At 35.6% G+C, this 14586-nt stretch overlaps 2 protein-coding genes across 3 annotated transcripts; one reads left to right on the top strand and one right to left on the bottom strand.

The window, feature by feature from the left end:
• The first annotated feature begins 3731 nt into the window (after positions 1-3731).
• LOC142536779 (chromatin remodeling protein EBS-like) lies at positions 3732-11295 on the top strand. 2 transcript variants are annotated; one of them, XM_075642113.1, is made up of 5 exons: positions 3732-4274; positions 8877-9219; positions 9322-9390; positions 10290-10428; positions 11002-11295. In XM_075642113.1, exons 1-5 carry the CDS (start codon positions 4013-4015, stop codon positions 11026-11028), a joined length of 840 nt encoding a protein of 279 aa, XP_075498228.1. In that variant the 5' UTR covers positions 3732-4012; the 3' UTR covers positions 11029-11295. The 2 variants fall into 2 exon arrangements, with proteins under 2 accessions (XP_075498228.1, XP_075498229.1); XM_075642114.1 differs by lacking the exon at positions 3732-4274 and adding an exon at positions 7088-7384.
• Positions 11296-11826: 531 nt separating this feature from the next.
• On the bottom strand, positions 11827-14354 carry LOC142536778 (uncharacterized). The gene is made up of 3 exons (XM_075642112.1): positions 14011-14354; positions 12550-13842; positions 11827-12352 (listed from the first exon to the last, which is right to left on the bottom strand). The coding sequence occupies exons 1-3, from the start codon at positions 14191-14193 to the stop codon at positions 12125-12127; spliced, it is 1704 nt and encodes a 567-aa protein (XP_075498227.1). The 5' UTR covers positions 14194-14354; the 3' UTR covers positions 11827-12124.
• Positions 14355-14586: the final 232 nt, after the last annotated feature.

Below are 14586 nucleotides of genomic sequence, written 5' to 3'. Positions count from 1 at the left end.
GCTGTCTTTTTTTGAGAAAATAATATTTTATAAATTTTGAGAAATAAATTGTTAGAGCCGAAAAAGCAAAAAATTGTGCATTTTTAAAAAATTATTCATTGTCAATATCATTTTAAATATCATTCTACCGAAGATTCAAAATAAGATTTTTAACTCGAAATTCCAAAAAATTCCATCCATCATAAGACAAGTGTAGCTACTGCATATCGCGTATCCAAAGATAGGGATTAAGGGAGTTAAACAAAGCTTGATCTTAAATTTGATCGGAAACAGAGGGAAAATAGATCAGTAAATTATTGCCAAAACTTGAGTGGATTTATAACGGAAAGGAGACAATAACAATTTGGTGGGTGTAAATTAGATTTTGTTGGGGTGCAATGAATTGTTTTTACATGGTAAAGAAATCAAAACGTGACGTTTGGATTGCTATACTGTTTAAAATATTGGAAATGTAATGTTATCACTAATTATTGTTTTTTGGTAAATCAACAAGCGTTCGGTCATACACATTTGATCATTTAATTAGTCTAAATTAGGTTTTAACACAATAACTTGACATGTTTAATATTTTTAATCATTTTCATTGGTGATAACACGACATCTATTATTATTGGTATACCGCTGATATGACATCATATATCATTTTAGAATTCAGACAAAAAAGAGGAGAGAAAAGTATAAAAGAAGCCAAATTAATGGAATAAGACTTATTTTAATTTTGAGTAATTAGATGACCTAAAAAATCCAACGTAGGCCATCTTATAAAACGAAAATTGTTATAAAAGAAGCCAAATTAATGGAATAAGACTTATTATAATTTTTGTAAATAATAGCTAAAAAGATTACATCATTAATTATAATATTAACTTCTTTTGTATTTTTATATTTATATTCCGTGAATATCAGTTCACCAGGAAATAACAAAATTACGATATTCTATAATAAAGACCCTCGAATTTGCAAAATTCCACTTTATATTTCCGTATATATTTTCCTTCGAGTTCATAAGTCTCGTCCAAGTCTATTTAAAGAAGTTTGAAAACCGAAACATGACAAATCGAACTATTACAATATATGTTTCTCTTCGAAAACAAAATGAAAAATCTCTTGATATTCATTTTTGTATCTGCTAGCTTTTCACGTACACATTGGCATATTGTGTTATTGGAAGGAGATACAATGTAGGCGTTGTCAATAATCTCCTTCCAGATTCATCGCGGATGAGGTTGCATTGCGCAGCGGGATGATAAACTAGACTTTTATATACTTTATGCGAAAGAGATTTTAGCTGGGAGTTATGTGCAACCTGCACATTTGTTAAGAAAACTTTATATTTTTGGCATATGTGGTGGGATGGAAGAAATAGAGCTTTCGAAGTTTTTAACCATAGACTCAAGTCTCATTGCGTGGACGCATTGTGTTATTGGGAAGTAAGAGCTGATGTTTTTTATTTTTGTGGAAAGCCCCAACAATGTCACTAAAATGTATGATTGGTAATTATAATATTCAACAAATATCCATCTTTATAGCCAAATAAATATATTAATTCTCATTTTATATTTTCTTTTATTATCCATAAAATATCCTTTTATAATAACCATCATTTTTTTTAATCCCAAATTACTTGGGATAGGGATGAAAAGTTATCCCAATTTACTGATTAACGTGACCTAATTAAGTTATATAAGAATGTTATTTGAGTTAAATAATCAATTTGGTTTTGATTAAATGTTATTTAAGAATTTAAATTTATAGTTAAAATTAATATCATTAATTTTGTCTTATTTATTTTTCAAATCCCTTCTTTATTAATAAAATTTAATCCTCATATATTGTTTACTATTAGAATAAAGAAAAAAGATGTATAGACACAAGGAAACAAATATTTTTAATGACGAAAAAAAAATTTATCAAAAGAAATTTGAGATAAAATTACCAGATTATGATAAATTAGGTTTTTAAAATAAAATTAGAGTAGGTCTCTTGTGAGACGGTCTCACGAATCTTTATCTGTGGGACGGATCAATACTACCGATATTCACAATAAAAAGTAATACCCTTAGCATAAAAAGTAATACTTTTTAATGGATGACCCAAATAAGAGATCTGTCTCACAAAATACGACCCGTGAGACCGTCTCACACAAATTTTTGCCATAAAATTAAAGGAGATTCTTAAGAGACATGGGATTCAATGAAACAAGAAAACATTGAATAGAGATTAATGTAAATTTTATTAATTAATATTTGTTTGGAAATAAGGAGTTTCCGATATATTACAATAACATACTATTATCCTACTACCCAATCATGCATTTTCCTCATCGCGTCCGGGCTTGCACCAAAATAAATACCGTCACCTCTCGCTTCCCAGAAACATTCGCTTGTACCTTTGCATTCACGCCCTATTTTAGTATTAAAGACGTCGAAAACTGCATTTTTCCCGTCCCACCACATATGACAGAAGAATAAAGTTCTGTAAAAATAGTCTTCACAAAAATCCCAGTAAAATACTCCGTTCACATAAAGTGTATGATAGCCTAGATCGTTGTTCTTCGATTGACAATGTAAGATCATCTTTGAATTGTCCGGAGGAAGTTTGTTGCCTACACGAACCTCAAATTCTTTCGTAAAAATGCAGCTTTCTTTTTTATGAGCAAATGCTTGTAGAAGGTTAGCTAATATAAAAATAAATATTACGAAAATTTTCATTTTAATTGGCTTGATTTGTTTGGGAATTCAAGAAACAAATATTATAATAGTTTTGTGTTACTGTTCAATCTGAAAGTCTTTAAATAGATATAAATTTGCTCTGAGAACTTTAATTAATGGAAATATATTTTGTAATTCTATTTACGGAGAAAATGAAATTCCAATAAAAAAGTAGATTTTTCAAATCTTAATTAAATAATCAACAGCATCAATTGTGATTATAATAAATAATATGATATTACGAGAATATTTTGAGTGATTACTACGTATTATCTCTTCCCACATGTATAGATTTGCTTATTTTTTCACACAATTTAATAATATTATAGGAAAAATAAATTTACTTTCAAAAAATGATTACATTTCTTTTTAAAGCTTAATTAATATGTGTATATAAGAAAAAAAATTAAAAAATAAAAAGTACGACATATAGATTTGAGACTGATGGTTAAGTCCACTTCTATATTAATAATTATCCAGTCATGTGTACAACATCAAGCCAACATAATTGTTAAAGAATCCACCCAAATTGATTTCTTTAATGCACTTTGATAGAAGAAATTGAACAATACTAATGGTTCACAATATCAATCAATCAAGACACAAGAATCATAAATCAAATACGAACACAAACATTTACGGGGTTCAGCTAAATTGGCCTACATCCACGGAAGAGCAACACCTTTCTTGTTACCGAGAACAAATGAGTTTACAAAAGATATTAAAAGAAATAGATCACAACAGACTTCAATTTACAGCCTATTTTCTATATTCCTCTTTCGTCTTTCTTGTCTTCTTCTCCCTCGATCATGTTTCTAATTTGTAGTGATTGAATGAAGAATGATCCTTCCTTCTTTTCCATAAGGAAACTTATATGCCACCAGTTGTTTCTTATCCAACTGTTTTTGTTTTTCCCCTGGTCAAGTACGAGCCATTTCTTGTAACTTGTTACATGCGAATGCATGTTGCTCCAGTCAAAGTCAGCTAAAGAAGTCTTCCTCTCACTCTCAAGTATGGATGCCAGCTTGGAAGACACATCACCAACAATCTCCACCTTGACTTACAAGATGGATGTTCTCTAGCCCTTTTGCCAAGTTAACTCCATTCCACAGCTTGAATTAAGTCAAGACAGTGCTTGAACTTGGACAGTGGTAATGTCTCAGTTAACATATCTGCAGGATTTTTTTCTGTGGAGATCTTCTCAACTTTCACTTCTCCTTTTGATATGATCTCTAACAAAATGTAGTTTAACATTTATATGTTTTAACCTCTCATGGTACACTTGATGTTTGATCGAGTATATGGTACTTTGGTTGTCACAATACATTAAAACCCGATCTTGTGTTATCCAAAATTCACATTTTATCTCTTTAATCCAAATCGATTCCTTAATGGCCTCTGTCACGACCATATATTCAGCTTCTGTAGTGGACAAATCAACCACTGGTTGGAGGGTGGCCTTCCAGCATATTGCGGTATCAAACATAGTGAAGATGAAACAAGTTGTTGACTTCCCTGTGTCCAAGTTTCCTGCAAAGTCCGAGTCTACAAATCCTAGAACTGGTTGAGTGATTTCTTCCTGTTTTCTGAACATCAGTCCAAGATTTGTTTTTCTTTTTTGATTGTTCGAGGTCCATTTTAAAGCCTCCCAATGTGGTATGCCTAGATTTGCCATAAACCTTGAAACCACGCTTATGGCATACACTAAATCTGGTCAGCTACACACCATTCCATACATGACACTCCCAACCCCACTCGCATAGGGTATTTGTGGCATATGTTCCTTTTCTGCCTCTTCAGTAGGTGATGGAGAAGCTGAGAGGTTATAGTGTTGTCCTAGTGGAGTATATACATGTTTTGGTTCATACATGTTGAACCTCTCTAAAACTTTATTCAAGTAAGAGTCTTGACAAGGAATGATATTGTTTTGTCCTTTCTTATGTATTCATTTGCTAAAGTGAGTTCTTTTGGAATTTCCTAAGACACAAAATTCACAAAATTCTAGGTTGTTTATTTTATCTCCGCACAAGAAGTTTTGTTTAGTTAGCTCTATTAATCCTATCTCACTCACATGGCCAACCCTTAGATGCAATAAGCAAGATTTATCTGTTGTGTTCTGGATCATGGAGGAATCACCTACTACAATTCTACCTAGTAAAGTATACAAAGTCTCTTTTCTTTTATCATTCATTACAACTAATGAACCTTTTGTCACCTTCAGTAGACCATTTTCAGATTTTAAAGCATAGCCATTTGAATCAAGAGTGCCAAGAGAAATTAAATTTCGTTTTAATTTAGGTACATACCTTGCTTCAGAACAAGATCTTGGCCATCATGCAATCTCAGTGTAATGTTCCTTGTGCCTTTTTTCCTGCAAGATTTGTTGTCTCCCAAAAGAACCAATCATTCCTCAGCTTCAGACAGATCTTACATGTGGAATGAGGAGCCTGTGTCCAGTATCCAATCATTGTTCGATTCCTGATCTGCAACCACTAAAGCTTCTGCAGCCTCATATCCATCAGACACTATGGCAGCCTCTACATTTTTTCTTAGATTCTCTTGGAATCTTTTCCTCATTTTCGAGCAATACCTTTTGAAGTGCCCTTCCTTGGTGGAACTGAAAACATTTGAATTTTGTTTGGCTCTTGGATCTTGATCTGTTTCTTGAGCCCAGATTTGTCCTCTTTTCTGTTTTGCCTCGAGCCATGAGCATTTCTCCTGTTGGTTTTCTCAAGCTGCTTAGCTACTTTCTTTTGTTTGTAATTTGTAATTCCTTAGCTTGTATGGCAGATTGGACTTCCTCTAAACTGATGTTTTGATATCTCCCATATAACATTGCATCTTTGAAATTTTCATATTATCTCGGAAGTGCATTTAGAAGAATGAGGGCTTTGTCTTGTTCTTCTTCTTCTAGATTTATCTCTATATTTACAAGATCATCGATGATCTTGATAAACTCATCAATCTGATCACCAATGTCCTCCTCCCAAATCTTGAAAGAGTACAAGCATTGTTTCATGTAGAGTCGGTTTGTCAAGGACTTGGTCGTATACAGATTTTCTAGTTTCAACCACATGGCAGCAGCTGATTTTTTCTTTGCCATTTCTTGCAGTGGTTTATCCCATACGATTACCTCTGTCTTAACCTTTTCTTTCTCAGATCTTGAAGATTCCTCCCCCATTGATAGAGCTCCGATTAAACCTTGTTGTATCAGGATTGCACACATCTTGTTCTGCCATAATCCAAAATATTTCTTCTCTGTGAATTTCTCAATGTCATACTTCATTGAACCCATCGTATGGCTAGATTCCCACATACGGCGCCACTTGTTAAAGAATCTACCTAAACTGATTTCTTGAATACCCTTTGACATAAGAAATTGAACAATACCACTGGCTCATAATATCAGATCAATCAAGACAAAATTCATAAATCAAACACGAACACATTTACGTGGTTCAGCCAAATTGGCCTACATTCCAAAGAGAGCAACAACTTTCTTATTACCAAGAACAAATGAGTTTACAGAAGATATCAAATGAAAGAAATTTACGGAAAAGACTTCAATTTACAACATATCTTTTATCTTTCTCTTTCGTCTTTCTTGCTTTCTTTTCTCTCGTTTTTGTTTATAATTTCTTATGATCTTCCTTCTTTCTTTTCCACAAGGAAATTTATATGCCACCGGCTATTTCTCATCCAACCGTTTATGTTTCCCCCCTGCCCAAGTGTGAGCAATTTCTTGTTACATGTGACTGCATGTTGCTTCAGTCAAAGTCAGCTAAAGAAGTCTTCCTCTCACTCTGAAGTAAGATTCTCAAGTAAAAATGCTAGCTTGGATGACAAATCACCAACAATAATAAAATTGTTAAGGATAAACAAATCGTAGGAAAGAAATTTAGATTGATTTTTAAAGACGGACCAATGACCTCCATCGATCAATTTTATTTCATGCGGGTAAAACATGCGCTAATTAACGGTTAATGAGATCCTATCTACACGTACAATTTCAAAAAGAAAGTGGGTCCTATATATGCATGGGCAAATATTGACCATTCATCTATCATGGGGGCAATGCCCACATGGATAGGATGAAATAAACCCTAATTAACATGCACATGTTTGAAAATATTCTAACGATAGCATCTCATTGGCCAATCAAACTGTTATGTCTTATTAATTAATTAATGCAATAAATGAACTTAATAGGCTGTTTATTACATGGTGAAATTGAATACGAAAAACAACTTAAAAAACTGCGTAGTTTTTTTTTTTTTAAATAAAGAACTGCGTAGTTGCATTTATTCAATGTGGGGCATTACCAAGAACAAAATACCACGAGGGGCAAAAAGGAGAATAAGATTTTTCATATCTCTGGCGTTAGGGATTTTGTACTGGTATTATCATGAGACTTAATTATTGAGCTTAGAAAGAGAATCCGGAAGCGAACTGAACCCCCGTGTTCCGACACAGCCCCTCCGTTTCCCTTTTCCTTCCAATTTCTCTCTCATACTCTGCGCATTTAGGGTTTTCCTGGTCTCTGTAGTTAGCTATAATCTTGCGTAAATTACCTGTAAAAATTCACTTTTGATGAGAAGAGATGGCGAAGACGAAACCGGGAAAAAAGGACCTTGACTCTTACTCTATCAAGGGCACCAACAAAGTCGTTCGACGTATGGTCATTTTATTTGTCCTTTTGTGTACAATTTTACTTTTCTAATAGTTTTTGCGTGTCGGTCTGGCTGCCCGGGTTGGTTTTACTTGCAAGGTGCATTGATTCATGGCAAAGGGATTCTATTTCTTTTCTTTTCTTTTCCTTTTTTTTTTTTGGTTTTTTTCAAATAAAAACTGTGTTGTTTTCTATTGTGTCCACGAATCATGCTCTCTAGGTAGTGACATAAACCCACTTATTGCATGGATTAACTCATCGTAAGTGCAAAATGTCTAATTTTGAGGTGAAAATTTTAGTTCCAAATTATTTAGAGCTCTAAACCCACGAATCATGCTCTCTAGGTAGTGACATAAACCCACTTATTGCATGGATTAACTCATTGTAAGTGCAAAATGTCTAATTTTGAGGTGAAAATTTTAATTCCAAATTATTTAGAGCTCTAAACGCTTTATGTTATGGCTAGTAGAAAGAAATGTTAAGCGGCAGCTTCTGGAATGCAATTTGTTCGAATACCCATGTCAAAGTGACATACATGAGGACCTTGAAATTTATTGTATGACAGGTTGATTCACAGTGATATGAGTGTAAAGTTTGAATGCAAATAGGAGTTAACCAGGAATGTTTAATTTAAAAGAAGTGAGCACCATTCCCATTTGTAGTACCTGTGAAAAAGAGGTTGGGGTCGAAAACTATATTCCTAGGTTTTCTGACAGAAAAAGTTGATGTCTACAGTTTGATATTATTTTCATAGTTATTAAAAGCCTTCGGGGTATGTGCCTAAAGCTAAGGCTCGTGGAGATTCATCTTTCTGCCTACACGTGACAAGGCACCATCTTTCATTTCGTGATCCTATGAAGCACAGGTTTTGATGTGCTTTAAGGCTCAAGATTGCTTTAAAGATTGCCTTAAGTGTGCCCTAAATAAATAGGGAATATGAGATGAAATGCAAATTAATTTTATTTATTTTCACTTTAAACTAATGAATTTATTTTTATTGTATATTTATGGTTTTGAAGTAAATATTGGATGGGAGTGTCTTCAAATATTTATGTTCGATTGTATTATTCCTTAGTGCTCCCCAAGTCGACAATGGCTCACATGTTGCTTCACAATTTGCGTCTGGCCGCTAAGACACTCACAAGCTTTGTGCTTCTAATAGTTATGATTATTATATCATTATTTTGTGGTAAAGAAAGGCATTTATCGTTCTCATTCCTTTTGTGGAAAGTTAATCTAGCGATACCCAATAGTTTTTGAAAATTCAGCCGTGTCCTTACCTGGAAATGCACGTGCATCCCTCATATGCACGTTTCATATTGAGATAATAATATCAAGTGCTTGAATTATTCAAGAGTTCAGTGCTCTCTACAATCTTGCATGCATGGCAAACTTCCTGTTGTGCTAACAAACTTAACTATGTGTATATCACATGGTTTTTTGGTTAGTTAAACACGGGGAATGTGCTAGACTAAGCTACGTTGGTATTTTTGCAGCGGGTGATTGTGTGTTGATGAGACCATCAGATTTAGACAAGCCCCCTTACGTGGCCAGAGTGGAAAAAATCGAGGCTGATCACAGGAACAATGTAAAGGTGCATGTACAATGGTACTACCGGCCTGAAGAATCAATTGGAGGTCGCAGACAGTTCCATGGTGCCAAGGAGCTCTTCTTGTCGGATCACTTCGATGTACAGAGTGCTCATACTATCGAAGGCAGGTGTACTGTGCACACCTTTAAAAACTACACCAAGCTTGAAAATGTGGGAGCAGAGGATTACTTCTGTAGGTTTGACTACAAGGCTGCAACTGGAGGGTTCACTCCAGACCGTGTAGCTGTGTGAGTCACTTTTTAGAATTTTGACGTTTCTGGTGTTAGTTACTGAAAATGTAAAATACACTTTGTTGATATCTGATATGAGAATTTGGTTTTATTTTGAAGGTATTGCAAGTGTGAGATGCCTTACAACCCAGATGATCTCATGGTACAATGTGAAGGATGCAAGGACTGGTATGATGCCTGGTTATTAGATCGTGTAAAACTCTTGACTACTTCGGTTGTGCAATTAGGATGCAACACATGAAATATTTTTCATTAAATGTTTTAGGTGGTTAGATATATAGTTTGTGCCTATTTTTTACTGTAGTGGTTCTGAAGTGACATTATCTTTTTGGAATTTTAAACATGTTTCTCACTTTCATACAATCATACCTAATGCTACCCATTTCGGATCTTCAATCTGGTCATCTCATTTTAGCTGAATTCATGTATGCAAAATGAGTAAACAGCAGCCAACAATTTCAATTTTTTCACCTGATTCTCATAGAATCCAAATCTTCCTTCCTTTTCTTAAAATATGCAAATACAACAAGGACCAAGAAAAAAAATTCAGGCTACACTCCACTTCATCACAGCAGCACAGTCACACACACTTTATGGTAATAGAACTACACAATAATACTGAAAACACACCCATTTCAGCAATGATTTAACATCAATTTGGCAGACTTTGAAATTGTGCCGACTTGATAGATCGCAGTTCTAGCTATTATGTTAAGACAAAGATGAATTATAGCTTTTGATAGCTGTACTGGCTTTTATATAACATCAAATATTTATGCAGAGGTTAGATGCACATAAATATGGGGGAAGTCAATGTGAGTTGACTAATTCAAACTAAGCTTCTTGTGTTTTGCAATCTAGCGGACTGATGTTTAGTGGCAAGACATTTATACGTGCATGCATGCTCTAGATTGTTGTTGGCTGAACAGTAAGGTTAAGTTCTAGCATCTTGTGATGGGTGTCTCAAACTGCTGATCATAGCTTTATTAATTTGAAATGGTTTGGTTGTGATTTTCTATTTTAATTCACTGTCGAGAGCACATATTTAATGTATTGTTTTATTGAAGGTTTCATCCTTCTTGTATGCGTATGACCATTGAAGACGCAAAGAAATTGGATCATTTTCTGTGCTCTGACTGTTCATCTGATGACGACACCAAAAGGTCTTTGAACTCATTTCCTGTATCACCTCCTGCTGATGCGAAGGTATGAATTTTTCTCTATCATGATGCTGTCAAAGTTTCAATTGATCCCTTTGAATCTGGGTTTAAGGTCTTTTATGGTAGGTATTTGACATATAAGATCTACACATAACCTTTTCTTTCTTTGCTTGAGAAGATTATTACAGTAAGATGTGTATCGATCTTGCTATTATGCTGTCCAAATTACTCTTTGCTTTAGCAGATTATCACAGCAAGATGTGTATCTGTCTTTCTATTATAGTATCCAAATTACTTCAAGAATTGGCTCTCCTTTCCTCTTTTATGTTAGAACATGCTTTGGTGGCTGTTATGTGGCTTTGTGTCCCTGTTCTTGAAGCTCTTGTACCTATTTTTCAACTGTTCGGAATGGTGTCCCTGAATTTTGCTCTCTGATTATTTTGTCTGTAACTCGTGATATTTTGATACTTAATTTTCAAGGACTAGGTTTTTTGTCAACATTGTGCACCAAAGAAATTCACCGTACTTCAATTTTTTTTATCATTTGTTTGTAGTTGTTGGTCAGTAGTTGTTGGTCAGCCGGTCATGCTCAATGTTTTTAATATATTTTCCTCATCAGGTGGAGCTGAAGCGAAGGAAGAGATGACCGACTGGTTTCAATGCATAATGAAGAGGCTCCCTTTTCTTTGCATACTCACATCGGTATTGTTGTTGTATTTAGAACAGCTAGAGGCTTCGTATTGTGGCAACTTTGTTATCTATTAATGCATCTGGACTGTTTCCTACTCATGTTCAATTAGAGTGTGAGATACGCACCCAGACACATGGTAATTATGTTTATCTGGACGTGAGCACCTCCTTTCGGAAGAAAGTTAAATGCAGTCAATCCAACTAAGTTGAAACATTTTGATAACGTAATGTTTGACGATGCCAAGTCTTTTGTGCTTTATTGGGTCAGTTTGATTTCATAATTCCAGAAGTGGTTTTGTTCCTTTGCTTTGGTTTTCTGGGGAAATTCCTCACATTCACTAGCGATGAGTGGTCACCTGTCCTGCCACCAGCTGTGATGATATTCCCCACGACAAAAGGTCCCTCATGTTCATGTATTAATGCCCCCTCCCGAAACTGGGTGGAGAAAATTTTACCGCTTTCCTCCCCGTTTTTTTTTCAACAAGAGAGAGTTTGCTTACTTGATAGGCAAGCGTGACTTTGACCTTTTTCTCGTCAGCAAGAATCATGGCAGGTAGAGCTGAGAACATGGCGCTCGTATTTAGAATCGTCAGTGTCTATGATACATGCACACGTTCGGACTGCAGACATTTAGAAGCAAATTAATAACAGGAAAAAGCTTATTTTGATTCCATCGAGACCGAAATCCACAATAATTACAGGAGGGAAAACCCACAAACATTTGATCCTAGCAAGAAATCGAGTTTCACTTGGCTTATGCGTCAAAAGTACCATGTCGTTTACTCGTTTGTTTGAATGATTGTAACAGAGCGACTGTCTTACTTTGGGCAGCCGAATACCGGATAAAAGAATACAAAAAAATTCAAACGATACGTACATAATCAGATTCCTTCATGAATCATGATGCAATATCATAAGAGAGAGCAATAACAATTCTATTATGCAAGAGAGTGATCAGACCCGTAAAAAGATTGTCTTCAGATGTGCGCAACATGGACCACTGTTACATAAAAGATCAATTCTGCAGAGTAAAAAAAGCCAACAGTAGAAGATCAGTTTTTCTGATGCACGGCAATTTGATGTATATCCATATCTTTCAACATAACAGAACGTCCGCAAGAATCGCAGGGTGTGGTTCTAGATCCACAGACACTCTCGTGTTCTGATAGTCCCCTCATTCGGTCTCTCACATCTGCAGCTGAAGTCCCAGCTTGAACCATATCTCCACAGAATCGACATGGAATAAGTCGCGAGGGGCAATCGGAAGACTGGTGTCGAACCTGTCAAAGTTCATAACAGTGAGCCAAGAGAAAAACGTTTTAAAAAAATAACACAAAACACGTGATTTTCCTCATCATTCACTGAAGACAAGATATTTATGCGATGAATGCCACAAAATCACCCCCAAAAGGAGAAAGATTACAGTCACCCAATGGTGGACATATTTGAAAAGAAATGTATAGAACACGATTCTTACCATTTCTTCTTTCTCAAGGACTATTCCACAAGGACAATGAAGTGGCTCATGAAACACTTTCATGTGCTTCTCAATCTCACCCATTTGGAAAGCTTGACCACATTTTTCACAATGGACGTGGTTTTTTGCCTCCTCAATTCTAAGAACAACACCGCAACCATACTGACATATGATATTGTGTCTAGTACAATAGGCCTCATGAAGTGCAATCGTCCTTGAAGGGACGTAGCGTTTACAATTTCTACATTCCGTAGTATCTTCCCTGGTAAATGATGATGAAGAAACAGCATGCTGTCTCAATTGTGTGGAAATATCTTGAACAACAATTGAAACAGAGAATTTTGATGTTCCCTTAAAGCCATATACAGCAACACTATAAGTACCTGGACCCATGTTCCGATCCTTTAACCCAAGCACCAATGCCTTTGAACCAATGTCATGGGAAGACCAGACATGCTGGTGGTGGGTAGGGAACAGAAGGGGATGTTTGGAGACATAGAGATCTGTATCTCCTCCTTGAGTCTGTGACTCTAAATTGACTACAATTTTAACATCTCCCAATGAAATGATGTTCCAAGTGTCATCATCTATTGAGAACTTGAAGTACTTGTAACTTCCTTCATCAACCATTCCAGACTCTGGCTTCCCAAATACGAGAGGTCTCAAAGTATACTGGTTTGCACTTTCTTGGGACTCGGGACCCATTATGTCGACCTCAATATCTGTTTCTAGAACAGATATGCTAGAAAAAGGTTTCAACTCGAGTACACGTAAATGATAAGTCAGAACACCATGATTGACTGTAAGTACATCACCCTGGGAAAGGGTTGCATGTTGGCGAAGGCTTGTTTCCAGAACCGCTTTATTATTTGGAATGTCAGAAAAACCCAATTCATCTGATTGAAGTCTTGCATAAGTTCCTTTGGGCAGCCAAACATAACGCACTTCCACCATAGAAGACTTTGGAGCCTCATCAGGGAATAAATTACTCCAACAGTGCAGAGGAAGTGCCACAAAACCTTCTTCCGCAGTGAACTCCAGGACACCAGCGTGTGTTGTCCTAGACGATTCCTTTTCAGCATTTTCCCCACCCGAGAGAGAATCCTGATGTATTAAGGATAAAGCGAAATGAGATGGCCCCTTGTCGAAAGCACCTTGATCAGACAATTCCGTGAAACAGGAAGGAGGCAATTTAATCTTGTCTCCACTACCCTGATAAGGTATAGCTTCCAAAATACGTGAAAAATTGACTCCCCGACCAGCAAGTAAATTTTCTTCAGTTTGCTGGTTTGCCTGAGGAAGACACAAAATTCTACAGTATCAAGATCTAATCCCCAATCAAATCCAGTCATCATAAAAAGATAAGTTATCGAAACTGATTTAAAAAAAATATTGATGCTAACTAGCAAGTTTTTCAATATAAAGCTTATGAAATGGAAAAGTAAAGCAGGGGATATCAACCTTGGCTTCTGCTTCTGCGGCTTCGAGTCGACGGGTCCTCTGTACGGCTTCGAGAGCTTGACTCTGGCGTGCCGCTTCTTGTTTAGCCTTCCTCTCTCTCTCAAACTTCAACTTGGCCTTCTCTTTCCTCTCTCTCTGCTCCTTCTCCAACTTCTCTCTGGCCCTTCTCAATTCGAAATCCATCCCAAAAAATCTTAGATCTTCTCCAATCAAATCCAATCGAAAATTCAACAATTAAGGGGCTCCGATTGCAAATTTTATAAATGAATTGATGATTCAAAGTACGACTGAACTTCCTTGATTCTTTCTTGCCGTTAAAGCTTAGTGCTGTTCATCTGCATACATATATATATATATACCATTTTCATACGCAAAAATCAATATTCAAAGTCCACTTTTGAGTTCCAGAAGGTTCTGGGCCTATCGGTTGTAGGTAATGGACTTCAATTTGGGCTCTCCCACACCAATATTTATTTTATTGGGGCTTTACTTTTACTAATTAATTGAAATGAAAAATATTTAAGTATTTATAATTTCTCGTATTACACATGATAAGTAGAAGAAAAAAACATCATA

Source organism: Primulina tabacum, chromosome 2, assembly GCF_025594145.1.
Source record: "Primulina tabacum isolate GXHZ01 chromosome 2, ASM2559414v2, whole genome shotgun sequence".
Classification (NCBI taxonomy): Eukaryota; Viridiplantae; Streptophyta; class Magnoliopsida; order Lamiales; family Gesneriaceae; genus Primulina; species Primulina tabacum.
The sequence above is the reverse complement of the archived record's forward strand: the minus strand, read 5'-3'. Positions and strand labels throughout refer to the sequence as shown.

What these genes read in the sequence shown, in the direction of transcription:
- LOC142536779 (XM_075642113.1), top strand. Translation starts at nt 4,013, where the DNA reads ATGGTACTTTGGTTGTCACAATACATTAAAACCCGATCTTGTGTTATC. An exon ending in ACTCCAGACCGTGTAGCTGT is followed by an intron (nt 9,220 to 9,321) that starts GTGAGTCACTTT and finishes TTTATTTTGAAG; the next exon opens with GTATTGCAAGTGTGAGATGC. An exon ending in CACCTCCTGCTGATGCGAAG is followed by an intron (nt 10,429 to 11,001) that starts GTATGAATTTTT and finishes TTTCCTCATCAG; the next exon opens with GTGGAGCTGAAGCGAAGGAA.
- LOC142536778 (XM_075642112.1), bottom strand. Translation starts at nt 14,193, where the DNA reads ATGGATTTCGAATTGAGAAGGGCCAGAGAGAAGTTGGAGAAGGAGCAG. An exon ending in CCGCAGAAGCAGAAGCCAAG is followed by an intron (nt 13,843 to 14,010) that starts GTTGATATCCCC and finishes TGTCTTCCTCAG; the next exon opens with GCAAACCAGCAAACTGAAGA. An exon ending in TCCTTGAGAAAGAAGAAATG is followed by an intron (nt 12,353 to 12,549) that starts GTAAGAATCGTG and finishes GAACTTTGACAG; the next exon opens with GTTCGACACCAGTCTTCCGA.